At 42.1% G+C, this 23,656-nt stretch overlaps 1 protein-coding gene across 13 annotated transcripts in view; it reads right to left on the bottom strand.

Moving 5' to 3' along the window:
• LGALS8 (galectin 8) overlaps positions 1-23,656 on the bottom strand; it is a 32,231-nt gene that overhangs the window by 3,265 nt on the left and 5,310 nt on the right. For 7 of the 13 annotated variants that reach the window (XM_072822944.1, XM_072822950.1, XM_072822946.1 and 4 more), the window contains exons 2-10: positions 15,180-15,329; positions 7,289-7,377; positions 6,136-6,346; positions 4,443-4,562; positions 3,752-3,808; positions 2,913-2,939; positions 2,665-2,787; positions 2,095-2,183; positions 747-912 (exon numbers count right to left, since the gene is read on the bottom strand). In XM_072822944.1, the coding sequence (XP_072679045.1) occupies positions 747-912; positions 2,095-2,183; positions 2,665-2,787; positions 2,913-2,939; positions 3,752-3,808; positions 4,443-4,562; positions 6,136-6,346; positions 7,289-7,377; positions 15,180-15,221 (924 nt within the window). In that variant the 5' untranslated portion in view covers positions 15,222-15,329. Of the gene's footprint in view, positions 1-746; positions 913-2,094; positions 2,184-2,664; positions 2,788-2,912; positions 2,940-3,751; positions 3,809-4,442; positions 4,563-6,135; positions 6,347-7,288; positions 7,378-15,179; positions 15,330-17,513; positions 17,634-23,656 lie in introns of those variants that run through there. The other 6 variants (XM_072822954.1, XM_072822953.1, XM_072822952.1 and 3 more) reach the window with 4 other exon arrangements.

Here is a 23,656-nt window from a genome sequence, read left to right on the forward strand (position 1 = left end):
ATGTCCGATTACCATCTTCTATTCAGCCTCGATGTTCCTACCTTTAACAACTAGTTTTGATGAGTCCTAATGGTCCAGAGCATGTGACAGTTTAAAATACAGAAGCATGACCTAAATCAATGACCCTGAATGACCACGTAGACAGTGCTTCACCTAAGCTAGTGAGTGAACCTAGCCAACCACCCAGCATCCACATTAAGGAGATTACTGTGTGTAAGCATCCAGAAACACATTTTAGGACAGGTTGTGTTACCATAATATTCACACATTTGGGGAACTTGGGACCATAGCACTTCCAAGCTCCAAGGGTCTAAAATCTCTTTCCTTAAATATATACAAGCAGGACTAACCTGGAAGAAAGGACTGCCACCTGAGGCTATATATACTCAAGATGGCAGGTGACAGAACAGGCAATTTTATGGTTCCTATGCCCTCATGTTCTCTTAGGATTATCCTAATCATGTTTCTCCGTCCTAAAGCAAGGTTCCTGTTAAAATTCCTATGAACTAATATGGGACCATCCAGTAATAATTCCAGTGCAAATAATGTAATAGTCCACTGGCTATGCCATTTATGCCAATCAAAATACCAACTGTATTTTGAATGCCCCTTTTATAATGCAGATACTCCCCAAATAAAAGCCACATGCAATCTCCACATATTAAGCTAGGGCTTAATTTTAAAAGACTTATTTCTCCTATACCTCCTCCCAGGATTCTTTGTTCTGTCCGATAAGATCATCTTACCTCAAAGTACATCCCAGGACTAAATGGGAAACAGGTAATATTTCTCTCTTCTTCTCCCCAGGACTCGTGAAGAAAAGAGTTTCTTACAAATGCTTTAATATTCAGGCGTGGGTTCAAGTGAAGAGCAATATCCTTTGATTTTCCTGATACTAGGTCAACATTAAAGCTTTTGAGAGAATTAAAAAAAAATTAACCAAGTAGAAGAGAGAAGTACAGTTTCTGCAATTTTAACAGTCAGAACTGAGCTCTGATCATAATTGCATAAAACACATGTGTGCACACAGACATACCAATGCAGATGGGAAGGTAAAATTTAAAATTTTGAGGGACACCTGGGTGGCTCAGCAGTTGAGCATCTGCCTTCGGCTCAGGTTGTGATCCTGGGGTCCTGGGATCAAGTCTCACATCAGGCTCTCCACAGGGAACCTGCCTCTCCCTCTGCCTATGTCTCTGCCTCTCTCCCTCTCTCATGAATAAATAAATAAATCTTTAAAAAATATTTTAATTTTGAGTTAGCATGCCACTGATGTAAATGTGCTCTCTGCAAAATAAAAATATAAAAAACTTTAACATCAGTGTTAAACACTTCAACACTGAAGCTACAGATCTGGATGGGAAGCAATTGAAGGATTAGAGCAAGTAACCGAAATGCTTGCTTTGGGCTACAGGAGGATGGGGTCCTTTCAAGTACATATTCTCTTTTAACATTGACAAGTGTTCTGTTCTTCTTGAAAGTGTACTACTTTCTAGGAAATAGGTAATTTCAAGCTTCCAGAAGTCTCAACGTCTCTAGAAAAGGTTCCTAAGGCAGAAATCGTATAAGTCGCATGACGTGAGGGGCCCTAACAAAAGTCACCTGACCACAGACTGACCTGAACCTTCTACAAGGCATGGATAGCTTCCCGGACAAAAACACCACCCTCTTATCTGGCCACAAAAACCCTAGCTCAAAAGAGAGGCCTTTACTCCTAATTCTGCCACCAGCTAGTTGTCAGCAGTCTTGTTAGCAGCCTGACTTCCTGTTGCTTTGAGAGTCTCTTTCAGGTGAGGATTAGGACACTACTCCTGCTTCATCTCACAAGACAGGTAGAGCATAAGAGGCCATTAAGAGACACACATGGAGGGCAGCCCTGGTGGCTCAGCAGTTTAGCGCCGCGCTCAGCCCAGGGCCTGATCCTGGAGACCTGGGATTGAGTCCCACGTCAGGCTCCCTGCATGGAGCCTGCTTCTCCCTCTGCCTGTGTCTCTGCCTCTCTCTCTCTCTCTCTCTCATGAATAAATACAATCTTAAAAAAAAAAAAGACACATGGAAAGCAGTCACACTATTCCTGGTAACAGCGGTACTGACCCTTTGGCAGTTTTATTCACTTCTCCTTTAATGACAACAGTTCGTCCAGGGCCCATTGAGGAGTTCAACCTTGCAGTGAATGGCAGAGTCTGAAGAGAAACCACAGTCAGCGCTAGGAAGCCTGCAGAAAGTGACCTCATGGGAAAACTGTCCGAAGACACTGGGCAATGGTCAAAAGTCATAATCCTGTAAACCCCAGCAGTCAGCACTGCCCGGCTCACAGTGGAAACTCAATGAAAGCATTTCAGACAAGGAAATGAATACATGTGAGGTGGGGCCTGAAATCCCTCGTATGAGTGAGATCCACTCTGAGAAAGATGCTATGCATGGGGTCCTGATGCCATGCTCCACCTTCTGCCTGAGGGGAGGAAGCTCAGATGGGAGGCATTACGGAAATACTTGCTCGGGGGCCCAGAGAGTCAATGCCCAGCTGACTCTTCTCTCCAGGGTCAGCACAGAAACGCAGAGTTGGCTGCTTTGGGCTTCTACTGAGGGTATGAATTCTACATTACCAGCTAATTAAAATTTAATTTGTTATACAGAATTAGGAAAACTTTTGGCTCTTCAAACCTTTGACAAACAGCTGGTAGGTAGTATTTTGGCGCAAGTCAAAGTGTGATTGGCAGTCGAATCTTTGCTCTTGGTGTAGACAGTTCTGGGTACAATTTTAGAAATGTCTCCTCTATTACTAGGCTGTTGGGGAAAGAGTTCTGCAGTAAGGTATGGAAGGAGTGAGGCTGTCTTCTAAGGTTTAAATATTCATGTCCTGGGTGATTTTATAAAACATTCCACGCTATAACTGAGGCAAAAATACTTACAAAATGTGGTGTGTCGGGCTTTAGTACCTATTGGAGGAGAAAGTCAAGATGAAGACGTTTGAAAGGGAAAAACTACATTTTATAACATGAACAGTCAGATCTTAATGGTTACAACAGCCAGAGCCAGGATGGTAGTGCCTGCTCAGCCCTGGGAATGACAGACAAACGGCCTGCACTTCCTGACTGTGGCTGGGGATACAGTCCTGGGGTCCTGGTCATCTTAAGCCTGTATACTCCGCCATAAATTAATTATTCACAGGACTATATGTGAACTTGAGACATGTTTTACTTGTTCTTTCCAAGGTGCTCCCAAAATGCTGAAATACTACATTCTATCTACGAGGTCACATGTTCTGAGATCATTAAGACATCACTTTCTCCCCTGATACCAAAGACTCGGTGTTTAAACTATACTTGTTCCTACAGGGGGGAAGATATGTGTGGAAGTTCATCTGCCAAAGCACTGTGCCCAGTATTTATAAGTACCATGTGACAGTTCTCTTCAGCAGTTGAGAGGGGTTTTTTACACAAGAATCACAGGAGGGGGCAGATACACTGCAAACTCAAGGGTCTGCAAAACTCAAAACTCGAGAGTCTGCAAAACTCACAGAGCCTGGTACAAAAATATATGCCTTACTTTTCAAATGCTTACTTCCAGCATATTATTATTAAAAATAACCTTTCGCATTCAAAACATAATTTAAAAAACTTTAGCCTGCTTGCCACCTGATTTACATGACAACTAAGAGAGCATTTTTATTTTTAGTATTATTATTATTTTTTTTTTTTTTAAGAGAGCATTTTTAAACTGGTAGTTCATTCTTAGCTTTAATATTTACATTTTCTTTACTTATCTCTGTCAGTTCCAGAGTAGATGCTTGGGTACTTCTGAAATCCTGAAGATAAGATTAATTTTTAACAGCCATCAGAACTTTAAATACAACCTCCTTGACATATCAAAAAAGAATTATAAATAGTATTAAACATGAAAATATGCTTGAAGATCATGATCCAGAAATGTGCTTAACATTAGGGTCCTTCCCCACCCCCCACCCCCCATCAGATTGGCAAGCGAGAAAGAATACTAAGAACGAGCATCAAGAAAAGTGGGAGTAGTCCGGCACACTGCTGAGACTACATTGTTGGTAATCTTTCTGGAGGACGAGCCAACTAGCCCTCCAACTAGGATCACTTATAACTTAAAATGCAAATGTCCTTTAACTCAGACTTTCTACTTCCAGGAATCTCTCTAGAAGCCCCCACTGTACTTCCTATGTCAAGGAATTAGCTCCTGTTATAAGGGTTTTTTTTAATTGTTGTTAGAACCATACTAGATTTGAGATCCTATAGACATTAAAACCTAGCCAATAGATAACACACCACCAGCCTAAAAGATTTACCTTCAAGAAACTAATATACTAAGGACAGAGACATTGACAATATTTTTATCTTAAGATGTTAAAGATATTTCCTACCATTTCATCGGAAGACATCATCAAAGAAGACCCCAGGCTATGGAAGGATACTCACCGAGCTGAAGCTATAACCAATTGAGTGGACATTCACTTTGCCATAAATGCCCAGAGTGTCTATTTTCCCTGGGGTAATCCTGTGGGCATAGAGCAGTATGTGTTTCCCATTTACAGCCACCTATGTGGACACAGAAGACAGCCCAGCACCCCCAGGGGAAAAAAAAAAACAGTTAATACATGTATTAATGTATCCAAATTTAAATGTTTACTTTTGCTTAATTTTATACCTTTTCCCACAGGTCTGTACATTGTATGTCTGACCTGAAAGCATCCATAACTCTAGTGGTGTTTCTTAACTTCCTCTGAGTCCCTGGTCTGATTCATTAGCATGGATCCTCCCCCCGGACAAATGATGCATTCATGAATGTATGTGCATGTGTATACACGGATGGTCGAGGCCTGTGAAGACCCTGGTTTGCGATCTGCCCTGCAAGCTTGCCACCCCACCTGCTGTCCTTGAGGACCACATTCTAAGGAAGACCACCTTGCACATGGCAGGCGTTCAATAAATATTTGTTGAATCTGATCAATGAACGGACGTGGGCAAGCTACTCAGTTTATCTGAGATTCCTATTGTAAGCCAGGGAAGGGAGGGATGAATAGAGTTTGGGAGATTCAGGGGAAGTGTTTTGGTGGGAGCATATCCCAAAGGCCAGAAAGGACCCACACAAGAAGAGGGGAAATTCTCACTCTCAGCGGAGCAACTCTAGTCTGGGAGGCTCAAGGTTCTACAAGGCCTGTGGGCCAGAGCCTCTCCAGGCCACCTTCTACCTCACACTTAACACTGGCTAGGTATTTACCGCTTGGAGCCACTGGTGTTTACTACACATCGGACTTCTAAGAACTCCTCTGCATCTAAATCTCTCACCTGAAATCCTAAAGAGGGTGCCTGGGTGGCTCAATAGTTGAGCAGATGTCTGCCTTTGGCTCAGGTAGTGATCCTGGGGTCCTGAGATCTAGTCCTACATTGGGGCCCCTGCAGAAAGCTTGCTTCTCCCTCTGCCTATGTCTCTGCCTCTCTCTGTGTCTCTCATGAATGAATAAATAAAATCTTTTTTAAAAATAAAATCCTAAAGAACTTGTGGCAGGGGGCAGCCCCGGTGGCGCAGTGGTTTAGCGCCGCCTGCAGCCCAGGGCATGATCCTGGAGACCCGGGATTGAGTCCCACTGCATGGAGCCTGCTTCTCCCTCTGCCTGTGTCTCCGCCTCTCTCTCTCTCTGTGTGTGTCTCTCATGAATAAATAAATAAAATCTAAAAAAAAAACAAACAAACAAACAAACTTATGGCAGGATTTAACTTTGACTTCCTATCCATCTACTAGTACAAATGCCCTGACACTTTGGGTCATGGTGACCAGTTTTACTATCCCCTTTTTTTTTTTTTTACTATCCCATATTTATTCCTGTGCCAGTTCAGACCTAAGCTGAGCTGAGCTAGCAGAAATGGGATCCAATAAAAAAGTTTCTCTGCCGTGCATCCATATTCTAGATGAAACACCAGGGGCAGATGGAGGTGTGCCCCATCTCACATTTAGGTACCCGGTTGGCCCCTCCCTACTTTAGAGCAAAATGATAAAGCCACTCTTTTTCTCTGGACTGAAGTAACAGGAGGGTGAGTCCACTGATGTGCTGACCCACCCTGGGCGCTTATGTCATTAATGAGGATTTCATCTTCATTCTCCAAAACCTACCTGGAATTTGTCTTTCAATACCATAATGACAATTTCAAAAGACTTTTCTTTTTTGAAAGGTGTGTCATAGGTGATCTCTTCCCATCCCCATTTTTCATTTTTCAGAGTATTGCACACGATGCAGTCAGACCACTTGAAGCGTGGATTGAAGTGGAAGGCCACGTCGGCACGTGGCTTCACGCTGCTGCCGCACTGCAGGTCCACCTGGAACCTGAGAGAGCATGGAACGAGAGGTGGCAGGGGCATGCAGGAGGCAGGCTGCAGGGGAAGGTCTGGCAAGTACAGCCAGCTGGCCTTGGGGACCCGGGACTGATCCTCTGTCCATTCACCCACGTGGCCTAAATACTGTCTTCCATAACTTTCATGTCCTTCCTCAGGGCAGAATCCTAAACTGGGGCCAAGGCCCTGTGTGTGCAGAGTAAGAGCCCACCTCTTCTGCTTCCCTGGCAGGCAGGTGTGCTCAGGTGTTGGAGACTCTGCTGAGGTGGAGATGTTCAGGGAAGACCCCTGGGATGGCTCAAGGTCAGCTAGCATTTGCCTTTGTCCACCCACAGCCCGCTCCCCGCAAACATCACAGGCACCTGCCCAGCTCCCCAAAACATGGTGTGAGGCCTGGATTTCCGGTTGCCATGAAAGAGAACCTCGCCCTCAGAACAGCAGAACTGTGAGCTGGGAGAGGCCTGCTTCTCTAGATTCTATGGAGTTGCCTGGAAACATCTGGGCTGTCTTCTTCAGACTTCACTTTCACTTTTTATAGAAACTGCTGTTATCTGGGCATCAGCTGCACAGAGCTGGCCCAGTAGAACCCATACAGCCTCGCCCACAGTTTGTACAGAAAGCAAGCATTGGACAAAACTGCCCAGGGCGTATCTTAAGTGATGCTGTGGGAACGTTAAATTCTAACTAGACCTTGTCCCTGGGGTCTGACCACAGTTTCCCTCATTAACTAGACAGCTAATCCTCTATATTCAAATGAGACTTACTACAGTAAAATAAAACACCCAGGTGACTTTCGGTTATTCACTCCCATCTTCTCAGCACCTGGGCCAGGGCTGCTGATGAAAGCAAAACCAGACCTCAAATTATCCAAACAGTCTCCCCACTAAAAGACCGTTCAGTCATGTGGTTTTTCCATTTCACAGGATGGTTTTACCTGTCTGAATCACAAGGAACATGCCCACGTATTACAATCAAGGTTCCAGGCTCCAACTGCCCAGGAATGGTCCCAACATAGGGGATTACCTAGGAAGAAAAAATGTTTAACAAGTGGATGTTTACACAAACAAAACAGAAAGGCTACATTATGAAAGGCTCCATGTGAATCTGCTCAGAATCTAGCATTTTCCAAGTCACTACTGTGACAGTATCTGCAAACCTGAGTTCTTTGAAAAAAGACACAGCTGAAAGTTCACAGAACTTTTTATTTAGCGTGGGTTTTGTGAAATAAGATGTCTACTTAATAGGATAATTCTGAAAACAAAAACAACTTGCTGGGAGTCCTGTTCCCCCTTCCCCTCCCTTTTCCCTAAGGTTCTGCTGATGATCCTAGCATGGGACTGGAACCACTTGAGGCCCCAAGGCCATGCTGATGGAGACAATGACACTCCCTGTGAACTTAGCCCCTCCTCCATACCTGGGATCAGTGTCTATCTTCCCTGCCAGGCTTCCAGACCTCAGCCCACTGCACTGCTAAGAATCAGAACCATGTAATCTTAAGGATGATGACACCGGGTGCTTGTGGTCTCTCAAGACACGGCATCCACCTCGCCTGGTTCAGTCTCAGGCTTGGCTTCCAACATAGTATCCAGGTCCCAGCCTGCCCCCTCATCATCTGGAACCCAGCCTTTCTGCTTGGGGCCGGACACACTATCAGATCTTGTCACTCCCCTTTCCCAGAGGTGACTCTAGTGTCCTCCCCACCCACTGGTTGCATCTCCTGCATCACAACCACCACCCCTTCCACTCGGGAGCGTCTAAGCAAACCAACCAGGCCATACGCCATCATGCCTTATGCTGAGCCGACCCGAGTTATGACATAAATGCTAAAATCTATCCAAGGTGGCTCTGATTGTCAAAAAATAAGACCTAGAACAAGAGAGCACGTATAAAAGTAGTTGTAGATAAGTTGCTACCAAGCTGAAAAATCTCAGTGAAAGCGCCATCTTCTTCATGGAGCCTTTTCTGGACTCCATGGGCCAGCAGACCTCACTCCTCTCTGAAGGGCTGCATAGCACATTAGACTCTGCCTAGATTGTAAGCTGCCTGGGGCCAGCCAGCCAAGCGATCACTGAGAACGGCAGGAAATGATGAAAGCCAGCTGTCACCTGGTGTCATGACACCTGCTGAGAGCTGAGTGGGTAGGATGAACAGAGCCCATCACACTAGAAAATACCACAACACACATCAGAGTAGCTGGGTTTTGTGAGTAGAGAATGTAGAGGAATTACACTTCTACACTGATCTTTGGGCCACAGCTGATTCCAGGAATAGCTGGCAGCACACTCCACAGTGGAAATCTCTTAATAAACTGAAGTTTTCGTAACTTCAAATATGTTCAAACTATTTAGGGATATAAATATTAGTGAGAAAACAGCCTACAGGACTATACATAGTATGACTGTAACTAAGTACTAAGTTCATGATAAACATTAAAGAAAGAAAACGCCGTAATGAAATAAGCCAAAAAAATTAACAGTTTTCTCAAGGGATGGGATTTTTGTTTTCCAGATCTCTGTGTTTATCTTTTTATAACCACAAGTTTTCAGTATATATTTAACTTGAGGGATGGGATGAAGAGAGCTTTCTCAGACCAATAATCTGTCCCCATCACTGTAAGTTCTTCACCATCATTCATAAGTTGTTCCAATCTGAGAAACGACATTTTCACCATTTGCTGTTTCAGTTGTCTGGATTAATGCTTTCTACTGAGGGAAGTACCCTCCACGATGTTAGTCATACTCAAGTGATTTGGATCACATGAGCAACACGAACTGCCCTGCAGCCCACTCACTGAACTCATGACTATTTGCTCCTGTGAAAAGGGAGAAGAGTATTGTTTTGTAGGGAAACATCAAGCTTTGATGTTTCACAAATAACTTATGTCAAAAAAAATTTAAAATACAGCCCTGGAGACAGTACTGTAAGCATAAGCCATACTTAGGTTCAGTATTATCTGCCAGAACATGCTAGCTGGCTCATAACTGCTTTGCCTGTTTAGGATTACTTCTACACACAAAGGTCTCACTGAGGTGGAACGCAGATAAAAGCAAGTGTAAGAGTCTTCTTGTCCCTGAGGAGCTTATAATACAGCTGGGAAGAAGACAGATACCTGTGGGAAGATAATCAGAGTAGAGATGGGGTACTCGGGCTGTCTCTCCCATACCTGGACAATTCCTCTCCACCACAGAAACATTCGACCTCATCTAGAGTGCAGGGAAAGGCCAGGACATATGACGGAACTCTGTCACTCGGGACCCCCAGCTCAGATGTGACGTTAGAGCCGGGAAAGGAAGCCAGAATCATCCAGTATTCGTTCTGCCGGGGGGCAGCGGCCCTACCCAGGCTCAGAGGCAGAGGTGGCAGTGACGGTGCTGCCAGGGCAGAAGTACCCTCTTGGTGGGAAGAGTCTTACAGCCTGACTTTGGATGCTGTCTGTGATTATGTAGTTGCCAAGTGTGGTTCTTCAGTCCTGCTAAAGATTCTGAGGACTACTCAGTATCATTTAATAAATTCCTTCTCTGCTTAGAGACTAGCTTCTGTGCTTGCAACTGCCAACTGTGACTACTAGTTCAGCCTCTTAAAACGCAGGGCAGTAAGCGCCAAATTGGTGCTTCAGAAAAATGTGTAATGAATTCCAGGTTGCCCAAAGGAAGTTTCTAAGGCGGCGTGGTTTGAGCCAGGCAATCAAGAGAGGAAAGCCAGTTCAGGTAGAAAGGTCCATTTACAAAAGCAGAGGTGGGAAAAGAAAAAACATATCTGGAAACTTAAGCAATAAGGGAGCATTCAAGACAGAGTCAGGGTCAGACTTTAGAATGAGATCATGAAAGTGGGATCTAGGGAAACAGTCCAGTGGAATAAAATACACTGGAGCACAGGGGATTCTCGGGGTACAGTGGTTACTTGCAGTGAGCCTGAGATAAGGCTACAATCCAGGCGATAGCAGGAGACATAGGAGTGGGGGGAGGAAGAGACAGACACAAGAAATATTTCAAAGGAAACGATCTGTATAGGGCCACCATCTAAAATGGTAAAACTGGGGAGGAAACAGAATTTCAGAAGGAAGATATGTTTACTTTTGGACACTTCTTGAGTGATGGGCTAGGAGAACATCTAAGAGGGGATCCAGGGCCACACATTAAGTGAATGGCCGGAACTCATGCTCAGAGTCAGAGCAGGGATGATCATTAAAGGTATTGAGGTTGATAAGCTGAGAGAAAGGGAAAGGCAGGGGCAAAGGTTTGTAAAATGTCTTGTAATACGAGGGAATATGCAGAAGAGAGTTAACAAAGCAGAAATGGGATGTCTGGGTGGCTCGGTGGTTGGGCGTCTGCCTTTGGCTCGGTCCCGGGATCGAGTCCCACATTGGGCTCCCTGCAGGAAGCCTGCTTCTCTCTCTGCCTATGTCTCTGCCTCTCTCTGTTTCTCATGAATAAATAAAATCTTAAACACACACACACACACACACACACACACGCACATACAAAACAGACCTGACTGCAAGCCCTGAAAGGCTCCCTTGTACAAGGCTGGCTTGTGGCCAGGATCCAGGAACTTGGATTTGGGGGGACCATCCACCACCCAAATGGATGAAGGTGGTCTCCTATACCTAAACTGCTTGTGCAAATGATATGGTTCATACTAAAAACCTGCTTTCCTTACAGAAGTCTGGAATTTCAGTTTGTGCTAGGCAGAAGTGGTCTACATAACCAGTCCCCAAAAAATCCCTGGGCAGTGAGTCTCTGATGAGCTTACTTGGTAGGCAGCATTTCACCTGCATTGTCACAGCTTGCTGCTGCGGGATTTCAGTTCATCTGGGGTGAGTCCACCGGGAGAGCACCTGTGGGACCTTGCACCTGATTTCCCCTGGACTTCACCCCAGGTCCCCCTCTCCCTTTGATATTGCTCTATGTCATTTCACTGTAATAAATCGCAGACATGACTATGACTCTGCTGGTGAATCATCACACCTGGGTGTGTAATTGGGGACTTCGATGCAGGAGATGGGAAGAGAAAGGTGAAAAGGATCGGTCAGAGCTGGACATATCGAGGTCAATTTCAATATGGGAAGACTGTCAAAATCCTTAATATGAAAATATAAGGAAGATTTTTTAAAAAGATAATGAAGTATCAAGCCATTTGACCTGCTGATTCCCCTTTTACAGATTTACCCTATAAAATACTGGCACACATACATAAAGATGCACATACCTGGCTGTACACTACAGCGCTGGATCAGGTCACAAAAGAGAACAGTCCTTTAATGGGAACTGGCTAAATAAGTGACAGTATATCCACAAAATGGACCATCATGCAGCCATGAAACTATGTGAGCAAGTCCCAGTGTGCCAGTATCTTCAAAATGTGGTGAACAGGAAAAGTGGCACATAGGGCAGTGTATATGCAGGTACACCTCGGAGATACTGCAGGGTCAGTTTCCAAGGCACTTTCACAAAGTGGAGACTGCAGTAAAGCCATTCAGATAAATGTTTTGGTTTCCCAGTACATAATAAAGTTATGTTTACATTATACTGCAGTCTATTAAGTGTGCAATGGCATTATAGCTATAAAAAAGTATGTTCCTTAATTTAAAAATATGGCTATAAAATGCAAACCATCATCTAAGCTTTCAGCAGTTGTAATCACTGATCACTGTAAAAGATTTGCACATAAAATCTTTAGATTTTAAAAATAATAATAAAAAAGGAAAACCTATAACCTAAATGAAATGAAATTGAACACAGATTATCTCCAAAGTATTTAGGGCATGGCAGCATGGAAGGAGGCAAAATATAAACAGCAGAAAGACACAGACAGAAATGGAAATCTTCTAGAGGGAAGCTGGTTCGGGGAGGAAGATGTGACTTTAGTTTTGAACTCCTAAGTCTGGAAGGGTTGACAGGGCAACTGACAGCAGAGCCTTAGGTAAAAGCCAGAAGTGTTCCCACATTGTGTACATACTCAAAAGGTCTAACGGTGATAAGTAAATGAAGACACAAAATAAAGAGAAAGTCAAAGACACAACTAGTAAAGACAAAAAGGAAATTAAGAAAGAGTAAAAAAAAAAAAAAAAAAAAAATCAGAGGGCAGAGCTGTGGTGCGGGAATCAAGATGGCAGAACAGATGCACCCCAGGGACAGTGGTCAGCCAAGGAGGAACGACGATGTCACAAGGCTGGACAGGACCTCAGAGGTTAAAAAAGGTTTTACTCTCTTGCGTTTTAAGATTAAGTGGTAAGGCAGAAAGGAGGGTACTCAGAATACTACAGAGCAAAGGATAAATGTGGAAGCAAGGTTCCCACAGACCGGAAGGATGAGCTTTTTGGCACCAGTGGAATGAATGTTGACAAGCGGTTTATTCACTTGTAACAACCAATGTGATTTGCTGCTAAGTAACTTCTTAACCAGCTAACTCAGTCACATGTTGAGAACTTTGGAAACCACAACAGTCAGTGAAATAAATTAGGTATGAAAAAGCACATAGGACAGTTATATAGTGTACTTTGTTTTCCAAGAAGACTTCATATGGATAGAATTTGTCACCATTGTGGATGAAAACTTTAGAAACGTTAAGGGGAAAAAAAGGTGGTAGTTCTGTATCTTCATGATGCTTAATAAATCATGCAATAGAAAGTCAATAAACATAAGAGTGTCCACATTACTTAAGCTTTTCTCCCATTTGCAGCTAGCTGCCCTTCCGGTGTTCAAAAGACCATGGTCTGGGGGAGGAAGAGGTTGCAAATAACTTAGATCTTTTAAGTCAATTAGGATATTGTACAAGCTAGACTTAAAAAGCACTATTTTCATGCATTACGGTTATTTTGTTAGTGATCAGTTCAAAAAACTGAAGAAAAGCTTAGCAGGATGGGTACTTCCCTGCTGTGAATACTTATTTAATAAGTGAAATTTAAAGATGGAGCACAATATCATTTTTAAAAAAATATTTATTCATTTTAGAGAGAGACAGAGATGGAGACAGTTATTTTGGGGGCGGGGGAGCGGAGCACAAGGGGGAGAGAGGGAGAGAGGGAGGGAGGGAGGGAGAGAGAGAGAGAGAGAGAGAGAATCCAAAGCAGATTTCTTACTGAGTGTGGGGCTCGATCCCATGACCCTGGGAACACGACATGAGCTGAAATCAAAAGTAGGATGTTTAACCAACTGAGCCACCCAGGCACCCCAGCAAAATGTCATTTTTGCTATTCAGTTCAATCTTTCTCCCTCTACACTTTCCTGCTTGTGAAAACAGACAGTAAAACAGAAAAACAAAAACAAACACAAACAAACCAACCAAAAAGGCTACTTGCCAAAAATATTTACTTTGGAAAAATGTGTCATCATATGTGATCCTCAGAACAGCAGCAAGCCCATGTGGGAGCCCTGGCTGTGCTTCCTGCCCTGAAGTGGCACTAGGTCTCCTGGACGTTCAGCAAGAAGTGACTGTCAGTATATTCTTGTTTTGACCCTGTAGCTGAGTGTGCTAATCCCAGAAATTATAGGCATCATCAGCATGCTTGTATCAGGATGCACAGGGATCTTAATCTATAAAAATTACTTTCTAAATCACATTCAGACAAGGCACCTTTGTGCAGGAAAGGCAGAACTGAGGAGTGTAAGCTGACCATCCCTTCTGCCCCCTGGCTAGAGCCAGGACTGGACTTCAGGCACCCTTGTGGGCAGCTTTTTTTTTTTTTTTTTTTTAATCTTTGCAGAAAGTCCATCTACGACCTTGAGATGTTGTTGTTATTTGTAAGCAGACTCCACACCCAGGGTGGAGCCCAATATGGGGCTTGAACTCACGACCCTGAGATCAAGACCTGAGCTGAGATCAAGAGTCAGATGCTCAACCCACTGAGCCCCGCCAGGCGCCCCTAACCTTGAGATGTTTTTAACTCTAAGATACAGAAAATCATTTTGAATGTCTCACGGACTTCAAATTCAGTCTTCCTCTTTAAACCTACTACTATTGAAGGCTATTTCTTCTAAAATGGAATTTGCTCCATGCGGTGGTTGTCCCTCACTGCACAATGACATAAAAACCTAGATAAGAGTTACAACTAGAAAGTAAGTAACAAAAACAGGGGACACACGAAAACTAATGAGACTGGCTTAGCGCCCTGCTTCAAGGACTCCCACACTCCCTTCTCTGCCCACAAGTCTCCTGAGGGGGTTACAAAAAAAAAAGCAACAACTCTTAGACATAAATTCAGGATTCAGTTTCACATATGTGGAAACCATGTATTTCTAAAGATTCTTATCACCACATGAAACTAAAACAAGTTCATTATTTCCCACGATGTACACTGAAAGATCTGGGAATTGCAGTCACTGGGGCTCTTGGATCATAAGACCCTTAATTCTTCTCTTTCTCCATCCTGCCCCTAGATTTTGATCTTTCCCCCACTCAAATATGAAGCAGTATTCAAAAGGCAGAGGGAAAAGCTGAGACATTTACTTCTCAGGAATAGAGTCTAATTTAAAAAGAAAATAAAACATTTTTTATAGCAATGAATCCATTTTCCTTTGAAAATGTCTTATTATCTTCTCAGAACCACCAAAGTTGGCTTCCCTCCACCATACCCCATGCTTTCCATTGAGAACACATTCTCACCACTTTGTATTGTCACTATGATCTTGTCCTCCACTAGACTGAGTTCCAAGGTCTTTGTTTTTCTGTCAGCAACCACCATAGTGCTTATCACACAGTGCGTACTTTCCATATATTTACTGAATTTGATCGTCAACCCTCCCCAACAATGGATAATTACTATCCAACTGGATTTGCTCTAAATCCTGCCACAGATAAAAAGTGATTTTATAAAAATCAGTTACCGGGTTATAGATGATATTCTGCAGGTTTTTTAAGGACAACATCACTCTTTTTCACCTTATTGTTGATTGAGGTCTCTCTTCTATGTATGATCTAAGATTTTAAGCAAGTTTCATTTAAAGACTTCCCAGATTGAAACTGAGGCTCTTGCCCTGTGTAAAAGAGAGAAAGAAAAATTAATATGCATTTTTCATCATAATTGTTTCTAATTTAAATTACAAATTATTTGACTGATATTTACCAAATAACAGGATGCTATGACAATCAAAGATCTGACCCCAATTCTTACCTTGCATACTTGTACACTAAATAATTTTGGACTATCAGTCCAGACTTAAAATATACATGAGAAGAGAAGAGGGTTCAAAAAGGCTGCATAGGAAGATCCAGAGCTCACCTCCTCCCATGGATACAGCAAATCTACAACTACATATAAAATAACTTCTTTGAAAGGGGTATCTAGAAACTGGATGAACAGAACGTCCACAACAAGGCACAGCACTGAGAAAGAAGGGGCAGAAATACAGTCTCACACCCAGGCATGGGATTCCACAGTCCAGGCAGAGCTCAAAGGTATGGAAGTTTTCCCAGAGGAGTGAGAGATTCAAGCTCACATCAGGCCTTATATTCTGCACAGATGAGACAGCCCCCAAAACAAATGACTTTCAAAACCAACAGGGAATCAATCACCCGCAAAAATGACAGAACTGTAGGGAAGGGAAAACCGATTCTTAAAGTTAGCCCGTGTGCAGACTTGCTCAACCCTGAAACCAGCACAAAAATACCATACAAAAAGCAGAGACCAGAGGTGAAGGAGACCCCTTATAACCCTGGAGCATCTGCTGGAGAGGCAGGGGACAGCTGGGTTTCTGGCTGGGAACAAAGACACTGGTGGCAGCCATTTTTGCCATCTCATTCTGCCATACTGATTGCCCTCTAGACTGCTAATGTCAGGGGGTGCACAATGCTGAGAGCCCCACACAACCTTGTGCCTCTTCATGGCCTTGCAGCCAATAGGGCGATAACACTGCCCACCAGAGCAGCCTGAAACACATGCAGCCAGGCCTAACAGCCAGCTGAGCAGGAGGAGGTCAGCCCTTCCCACCAGCATACCTACAGCCACAATCCTGCCACAACAGGATGGTGCATGCAGCCCACACCAGGGAGAACCCTGGAGCAACTGGCTCTGGAGGCCATGGGGGACTGTATTTCTGTGCCCCTCAGGACATCTACATAAAGTCACTCCTTCAAGACCAGGAGACATAACTGAACTACTTAATATATAGAAACAAACAGAGAGTTAAGCAAAATAAGGAGAGAGAAAAGTATGTTCCAAAAGAGAACAATTAAAAAAAAAAGAAAAAAAAATTTAAAAAGGGAGAAAAAAAAAACAAAACTTCAGAAAAATAACTTAAGAAAACACAGATAAGCAAACTATGCAATAAAGAGTTCAAAGTAAAGGGAAACCCTCTTGCACTGTTGGTGGGAATGTGAATTGGTATAGCCACTCTGGAAAACTGTGTAGAGGTTCCTCAAAGAGTTAAAAATAGAGGGGATCCCTGGTGGCTCAGTGGTTTGGCGCCTGCCTTTGGCCCAGGGCGCAATCCTGCAGTCCCGGGATTGAGTCCCGCGTCGGGTTCCCGGCATGGAGCCTGCTTCTCCCTCTGCCTGTATCTCTGCCTCTCTATGTCTATCATGAATAAATAAATCTTAAAAAAAAAAAAAAATAGAGCTACCCTAGGACCCAGCAATTGCACTACTGGGGATTTATCCGAAGATACAGATGTAGTGGAAAACCAAGACACCTGCACCCCAATGTTTATAGCAGCAATGTCCACAATAGCCAAACTGTGGAAGGAGCCTCGGTGTCCATCGAAAGATGAATGGATAAAGAAGATGTGGTTTATGTATACAATGGAATATTACTCAGCCATTAGAAACGACAAATACCCACCATTTGCTTCAACGTGGATGGAACTGGAAGGGTATTATGCTGAGTGAAGTCAGTCAGTCGGAGAAGGACAAACATTATATGGTCTCATTCATTTGGGGAATATAAAAAATAGTGAAAGGGATTAATGGGGAAAGGAGAGAAAATGAGTGGGAAATATCAGAGAGGGTGACAGAACATGAGAGACTCCTAACTCTGGGAAATGAACAGGGGGTAGTGGAAGAGGAGGTGGGCGGGGGGATGGGGTGACTGGGTGATGGGTACTGAGGGGGGCACTTGACAGGATGAGCACTGGGTGTTATACTCTATGTTGGCAAATCGAACTCCAATAAAAAAAATACAAAAAAAAAAAAAAGTTCAAAGTAATAGTCAAAAAGACACTTACCAAACTAGAAAGAAGAAAGGAATGAACACAGTGAGAACTTCGTCACTCCATTGCTCTCTGGTCCCTGGGCCTCAAGAATCTCCCCTTCTAGTCAGGCCTGCCTCAGTTCACTTCAGGACCTCTCCTGCAGAAAACTGGCAGTGTGCAAACCTTGCTAACACCATTGCCCCACCACACCCCCAGAACCCCCATGTTGCAGATCCACACCCTCCAATGGGCTCCTGGATGGAGCCCATTCAAATCTGAGCCACAAACCTGGCAGTGTGCAAGCAGCTCTAACAGGCCAGCATGACTCCAAATGATTACTGCCCCAAGAAGAAAGGAATATAGCTACCACACCAGTCTTTTTTTTTTTTTTTTTAAGATTTTATTAATTTACTCATGAGAGACACAGAGAGACAGAGAAATAGGCAGAGGGAGAAGTTCTCCTGCAGGGAGCCTGGTTTAGGGACTCAATCTCAGGACCCCAGGATCATGCCCTGAGCCAAAGGCAGATGCTCAACCACAGAGCCACCCAGGTGCCCCACCACACACCAGTCTGACTGCTGACCCAGCAGAGGGTTGGAGGCAGATCTGCTCTGCCTCTGCAGGTCCCACCTACCAACTAATACTTCTCAGGAGATAACACAGAGTACCCTGAAGTTTGGAGCTACTACATCCCTGAGAAATGCCTGCTCTGACTCAACTCAAGCCCACAGCAGCCCAAGACTGGTCTGCTAACACCACAAGGACCAAACATTGCACACAACAAGCAAAGAGAGCCCCTGCAGACAAATGGACTAAAGTCAAAAGTGGTTCATCCACAACAACAGGATGTATGCAACACATTAAGATACACCCCTGAAGAACCAGGTTCCAGTGAACAAGGAACACTGCATTACAGGTCACTATAGGAACTCCTCTTCATAAAGCCAGGACTTTCAAGGAGAGACATAGGTGACTTTCCTAACAGACAGACACAGAGAGTTAGACAAACTGAGGAGACAAAGGAATATGTCTCAAACGAAATAGGACAAAACCACAGCAAGAGACCTAAGAAAAATGGAGATAAGTAATATGCCTGATAGATAATTTAAAATAATGATAATAAAGTACTAAAAGTGGAGACAGTGAGACCTTGAACAAAGATGAAAAAAAAAATGAACCAATCAAAGATAAAGAACACAATAAATGAAATTAAAAATACACTAATGGGAAAAATAGCAGGGTACCAAAGCAGAAGAATGAATTAATGACCTGGAGGACAGAGTAATAGAAAGTAATCAAGCTGAGCAGCTGAGAGAAAAATATTATGTAAAATGAGAAGAGACTTAGGGAATTCATGGATGCCATCAAGTGCAACATTCACATTACAGAAACCCCAGAAGGAGAAGAAAGAAAATAGGGAGCAGAAAATTTGTTTGAAGAAATAACAGCTGAAATCTTCCTAAATCTGGGCAAGGAAACAGACATCCAGATCCAGGAAACACAGAGATCCCTCAACAAAATCAACCCAAAGTGCTCCACACTAAGACACATAGTAGTGAAAATGGCACAAAAGCAGTGATATTGAGAATGAGAGCATTTTATTTTTTTTAAATTTATTTATTTAACAGAAAGAGAGCAAGCACAAGCAGGGTGAGCAGCAGAGGGAGAAGCAGGCTCCCTGCTGACCCAGGACCCCAGGATTAGGACCCAAGCCAAAGGCAGATACTTAACTGACTGAGCCACCCAGATGCCCCAATGAGAACATTTTAAAAGCAGCATGAGAAAGGAAACTCCATGAGGCTATCAGTTAATTCTTCAGCAGAAACCATGCAGGCCAGAAAAGAGTAGTATGATATATTTAAAATGCTGAAAGGAAAAAAATCTGTAGCCAATAATACTGTATCAAGTAAGGCTATAATTCAGAATAGAAGGAGAGATAAGGAGTTTCCTAGATAAACAAAAGCTAACCAAAAAAAAAAAAAAAAAAAAAACACCAGAAAAGTACAAAATTAGTAAAAGGAAGGAAATAAATATCAAAACAGAAATAAATGGAGACAAAAAAATAGTAAAGATCAATGAAACAAGTTCTTTGAAGAAATAAACAAAATACTGTTTATCAATAGATAAACTTTTAACCACACTCGTCAAGAAAAAGGGCCTAATAAATAGAATCAGAAATGAAAGAGGAGAAATTACAACTCATACCAAAGAAATATAAAGGCTCCTAAGAGACTACTATGAACAATTATATGCTAACAAATTGGACAACCTACAAGAAACGGATAAATTCTAAGAAACATACAACCTTTCAAAATTGAATTAGGAATAAATTAAAAACCCAGAGAAACCAATTACTAGTAATGAAATTAAATCAGTAATTAAAAAAAAACTCCTAATAAACAAAAGTCCAAGACTAGAAAGCTTTACAGGTAAATTCCACCAAACATTTTAAGAACTATTAATTCTTCTCAAGCTATTCCAAACAAACTGAAGAGGAAGGAACCCTTCTACTCCAAACTTATTCTACAAGGCCAACATTACCATGATACCAGAACTGTACAAAGACACTACATATATAAAACAACTATATATATATATATATATATGAAAGGCCAATATCCCTGATGAACACAGATGTAAAAATCCTCAACAAAATATTAACAAACCAAATTCAGCAACACATTAAAAGGATCATACACATGATCAAGTGGGATTTATTCCGGGGATGCAAGGTTGTTTCAATATCTGCAAATTATTTAATGTAAAGCACTGTATTAACAAAACAAAGGATGAAAATCATAGGAACATCCTGGTAGATGCAAAAAAAAATATTTGCTTAAATTCAATATCCACTTTTGATAACTAAACTCTCAACAAAAGGAGTACAGAGGGAAATACCTCAACATAATATGAGGCCACATATATGCCACAACTGACATCATACTCAGTAACGAAAAGCTGAAAGCTTTTCCTCTCAGATCAGGAGCAAGTCTGCCCACTTATGCCACTTGTATTCAACACAGTATTGGAAGGCCTGACCAGAGAAATTAGGCAAGAAAAAGAAATAAAAAGCATGCAAATTGGACAAGAAGTAAAACTGTTGCTATTTGCAGAAGACAAAACTATATATAAAAAAATCCCTAAACCCTCCACTATTCTAAACTATTAGAATAAATGAATTCAGTAAAGTTGCATGATACAAAATCTGTATATAGAGATCTGTTGCATTTCTATACACTAATAATGAACTCTCAGAAACAGAAATTAATAATCCCATTTACCATTACATCAAGAAGAGTAAAGTACTTAGGAATAAATTTAATCAATGAGGTAAAAGATCTGTACTCTCAAAACTGTAAGACAAAGACACTGGGGCACCTTGGTGGCTCAGTGGTTGAGCATCTGCCTTTGGCTCAGGTCATGATCCCAGGGTCCTGGGATCCCCACATCAGACTCCCCACAAAGAGCCTGCTTTTCTCTCTGCCTATGTCTCTGCCGCTCTCCCTGGGTCTTTCATGAATAAAAAAAAAAAAAACAAAAAACTTTAAGACATTGATCAAAGAAACTGAAGATGACCCAAATAAATGAAAAGATCTACCATGTTTAGAGACCGGAAGAATCAGTATTGTCAAAATGTCCATACTACCCAAAGCAATTTACAGATTCAATGCAATCCCTATCAAAGTACCGATGGCATTTTCTACGTAAGTAGAAAACAAATAACCCTAAAATCTGTATGGAACCACAAACAAAAAAGAACAAAAAACAGCCAAAGTAATTTTGACAAAGAATAACAAAGCTGGAGGTATCATGCTCCCAGATTTCAAAGTACACTACAAGGTACAGTAATAAAAAAGAACAGATAACTAGATCAATAAACACACCAGAGAGCCCAAAAATAAACCCACACTTATGTGGTCAGTTTATGATAAGAGAGGCAAGAATGGGGAAAGCACAGTTTCTTTAATAAGTAATGTTGAAAAAACTGGACAGCTACATGCAGAAGAAAAACTGGGCCATTTTCTTATACCATTACAAAAATAAACTGAAAATGGATTAAAAACTTAAATAACTTTGATGGAATCTTGTCTCACATTTAGATCTTTCATCCATTTTCTCTTTGTGTATGGTGAAAGAGAGTGGTCTAGTTTCATTCTTCTGCATGTGGATGTCCAATTTTCCCAGCACCATTTATTGAAGAGACTTTCTTCCAATGGATAGTCTTTCCTCCTTTATCGAATATTAGTTGACCATAAAGTTGAGGGTCCACTTCTGGGTTCTCTATTCTGTTCCATTGAGATATGTGTCTGTTTTGATGACCACAGCTTTGTAGTACAACCTGAAATCTGGCATTGTGATGCCCCCAGCTATGGTTTTCTTTTTTAAAATTCCCCTGTGGGGTCTTTTCTGATTCCACACAAATCTTAAAATAATTTGTTCTAACTCCCTGAACTAACTCTGGGAAACGAACTTGGGGAGGTGAAAGGGGAGGAGGGCAGGGGGTGGGGGTGAATGGATGAAGGGCACTGAGGGGGGCACTTGATGGGATGAGCACTGGGTGTTATTCTGTACGTTGGCAAATTGAACACCAATAAAAAATAAGTTTATTATTAAAAAAAACTTAAATAAAAGACTTGAAACATAAAACCGTTAAAAGAAAACATAGGCAGTAAGCTATCTGACATTAGTCTTGGCAGTATTTTTTTTGGATCCGTCTCCTGAGGCAAAAGCAAAAATTAACAAATGGGCCTACAAGAAAATAAAAACCTTCTACACAGTGAAGGAAGCCATCCACAAAACAAAAAGGAAGCCTACTGAACGGGAGAAGATACTTGCCCAATAAGGGGTTTAACATCCAAAATACATTAAAAAAACTCACCCAACTCAATATAAAAAAAATAATCTGGGTAAAAAATTATCAGAACACCTGAACAGACTTTTTTCAAAGTAAGACATACAGATAAGTAACCAGCACATGAAAAGATGCTCGACATCACTAATCACCAGGAAAATGCAAATCAAACCTATAAGGAGAGATCTCCTCACACCCATCAGAATGGCTAAAATCAAGATGACAGGAAATTACAAATGTTGACAAGGATGTGGTCAAAAGGGAGCAGCTGTGCACTGTTGGTGGGAATGCAAAATGGTGTAGTCACTGTGGGAAGCAGTATGAAGGGTTCTAAAAAAATTAAAAATAGAACTGCCATATGACCCAGCAATTGTACTTCTAAGTATTTATCCAAAGGATATAAACATAGTGATCCAAATGGGCACTGCGTCCCGATGTTTATAGCAGCCATGTCCACAATAGCCAAAACATGGAAAGAGACCAGATGTCTATCGACAGATGAATAAAGAAGATGTGGCATATATATACAATGGAGTATTACCCAATTCCACTTCTTGGTATTTACCCCCCAAAAATGAAAAGCACCAATTGGAAAAGACATACACAATCCTATGTTCATTGCAGCATTATTTACAATAGCTAAGATATGAAAGCAACCTAATATCCATCATAGCTGAATTGATAAAAAAAAAAAGATGTGGTTTATATATGAAATATATATGCAATATGACTCAGACATAAGAAATAATGAAATCTTGCCATTTGTGACAAACATGGATGGATCTAGAGGGTATTATGCTGAGTGAAAAAGTAACAAAACAGACCAACAGATACAGAGAACAAACTGAGGATTACCAGAGGGAACAGGGGTGGGAGGGATGGAGGAAACAGGTGAAAGAAATGAACAGGTATGCTATTCCAGTTATAAATAAGAAAAGGAATATAATACAATAATCAGTAATATTGTAACAATTTGGTAAGGGGAAGTCACCAGCTACACCCAAGATCTGACGTTCACTACACACTTCCTTGTACCCACTAACCTTTGTCCTGCATTTTTCCTGAAGCTCTTCTTTACAGCTTAGCCTTAACTCAGGTCAAAGACTTTTAGGCATAGTGTCCCTTGATGGAGACAGAAACGACTCCTCAAGCAAGAATGACTGCAGAGAAAGCGCTCTGGTGGCCCTAAACCCCTGACTCAGGCTGTACAGATGGACCAGGGAGAGACCGCTGGTATAAACAACAATTACCTTTACCTCATCATAATACTAATGTAATACCAGGAGCACAAGCTTCATTTATGTAATAACCCATTCACTGGGCT

The sequence above is a fragment of the Canis lupus genome, chromosome 4 (genome assembly GCF_048164855.1).
Source record: "Canis lupus baileyi chromosome 4, mCanLup2.hap1, whole genome shotgun sequence".
NCBI classification, from domain to species: Eukaryota; Metazoa; Chordata; class Mammalia; order Carnivora; family Canidae; genus Canis; species Canis lupus.